At 44.4% G+C, this 1,785-nt stretch overlaps 1 protein-coding gene across 1 annotated transcript in view; it reads left to right on the top strand.

Moving 5' to 3' along the window:
• LOC103811327 (glutathione S-transferase-like) overlaps positions 1–1,014 on the top strand; it is a 4,165-nt gene extending 3,151 nt beyond the window's left edge. The window contains exons 5-6 of the mRNA XM_009084293.1: positions 440–571; positions 895–1,014. Of these exons, the coding sequence (XP_009082541.1) occupies positions 440–571; positions 895–1,014 (252 nt within the window). The remainder of the gene's footprint in view (positions 1–439; positions 572–894) is intronic.
• The last annotated feature ends 771 nt before the right edge of the window (positions 1,015–1,785 follow it).

The following is a 1,785-nucleotide window of genomic DNA, read 5'->3' as shown; positions in this document are numbered from 1 at the left end:
TTGGAACTTCCTGGGCCTCACTTTCTGCCCATTGCCTCTGGTCTTATTGGTTTGCAGCACTGAGCAGAGTCTGATAATCCTCTGACACCTCCTTCATGTACTTGACTTGCTGAGGTCCCTCTCAGTTGTTTCTTCTTGAGACTGAACAGCCCCAACTCCCTCAGTCTTTCCTCATCCCTGAGGTGCTCCAGTCCCTTCAGCATCTTCCTCCCCTGGACCTGCTCCAGGAGCTCCATGTCTCTCTGGCCCTGAGGATCCAGAACTGGACACAACACTCCAGATGTGCCTCCCCAGGGCTGAGCAGAGGGACAGGATCAGATCCCTGAGCTGCTGGCAATGCTCTTACCCATGCATCCCAGGATTCCTTTGGCCTTCTTGGCCACAAGGGCACACTGCTGACTCAAAGGAAGTAGCATAAAGATTCTGATTCTGTTTTTAGGTTTTGAAAGACCACGGACAAGGCTTTCTTGTTGGCAACCAACTTAGCAAGGCAGATGTGTTTTTACTTGAAACCATTTTCGTGGCAGAAGAGTACAAGCCTGATATCCTGGCCAGTTTTCCTCTCTTGCAGGTAAGAGGATGGACAGTTTTAAGGGACAAGGAGTTGGAAAGGAGCACTGATTTCAGCTGGCTGAGAAATATGGGAGAGTGGGAGGGTGAGGAAAGAAGTGACATACAAAGGAATCAAATGCCCTAAGGACTTTTAGTGGCCTCAGATACTGATGGTTATTGCCACCTTCTGTCACTGCAGCTGTTAAAGCATAATAGAGTGATGCATATAGTTTCTTCTGCATTATTAGTCCATAATGTTACTTTCAGAGCATGGATAAAATGTAAATGTCTGACAGTTGCAATGATTCTTAAGCACAGTGTTGTTGTGGTTTTGTTTTGCAGAGTTTTAAAGCAAGGATAAGCAATATCCCCACAATAAAGAAATTCCTGCAGCCTGGCAGCCAGAGGAAACCTCCCTTACGAGAAGAAGATCTACCCAAAGTGATGAAAATCTTCTACTGAGCAGCAGCCTAAAGCCACAGAAACTCTATTTCATTGTTTCTGTGTCTGCTGATAGTGGCAAAGTGTATTTAATGAGAACAGTGAAGAGTTTTGCTCTCTCTTTCCTTAGCCATGGGACTGGTTTGAGCCTGGGTTAAACACATCCACGGGATATCTACATGAGCATACCAACAGATGAAATAGTTCACTGGTTAGGGGATGTATTGGACAACACAAGATGTCTTAAATTGCTTCAGAGAATACTTGAAATAAAGTTTTACTCTTGATGCTCTAACCCAGATTTTTCAATGACTTCTTGCTGCTGCTTATATGCTCATGGTTCGCTAGTTCTGTCTTTCTGGCATTCCCAAGAATTGCTGGAAAATGAAGAGAGTTTAGCCCAGATGTATCTGTTCTGGGAAAGGCCAGGAAGAGCCTGCAGGTGCTGGTTAGATGGGGATGGCAGGTTTGGATTCACCTTTTCTCTGAGCTTGACCTGGAGTGTGCTGAGACCAGAGGTCCTACTGCACCTCTGTTTTGTCACTAGGACATTTCAACTCTTGTACTGTAGCTTCACCAGCATTTCCTTTACAAAAGATTTATTTTTGAAGTGAAGAGCACTTTGCAGGCTCAACTGAGAAATGAATGTTTGTCACTCATTAACTGTGAAGCATAAAACTTATTGAGGAAGGAGGAGTCAGGTTGGTGTCAGGTGTTAGAGAGACCTTGGAATGTAGGATTGCGTGTTGACCTATGTCACTTGAGATAAAACTAAGTTTAATATAAGTTGTG

This window comes from Acanthisitta chloris, unplaced genomic scaffold (genome assembly GCF_000695815.1).
Source record: "Acanthisitta chloris isolate BGI_N310 unplaced genomic scaffold, ASM69581v1 scaffold4021, whole genome shotgun sequence".
NCBI classification, from domain to species: domain Eukaryota; kingdom Metazoa; phylum Chordata; class Aves; order Passeriformes; family Acanthisittidae; genus Acanthisitta; species Acanthisitta chloris.
Note: the sequence above shows the minus strand (reverse complement) of the source record. Positions and strands in the feature narration are given on the sequence as shown.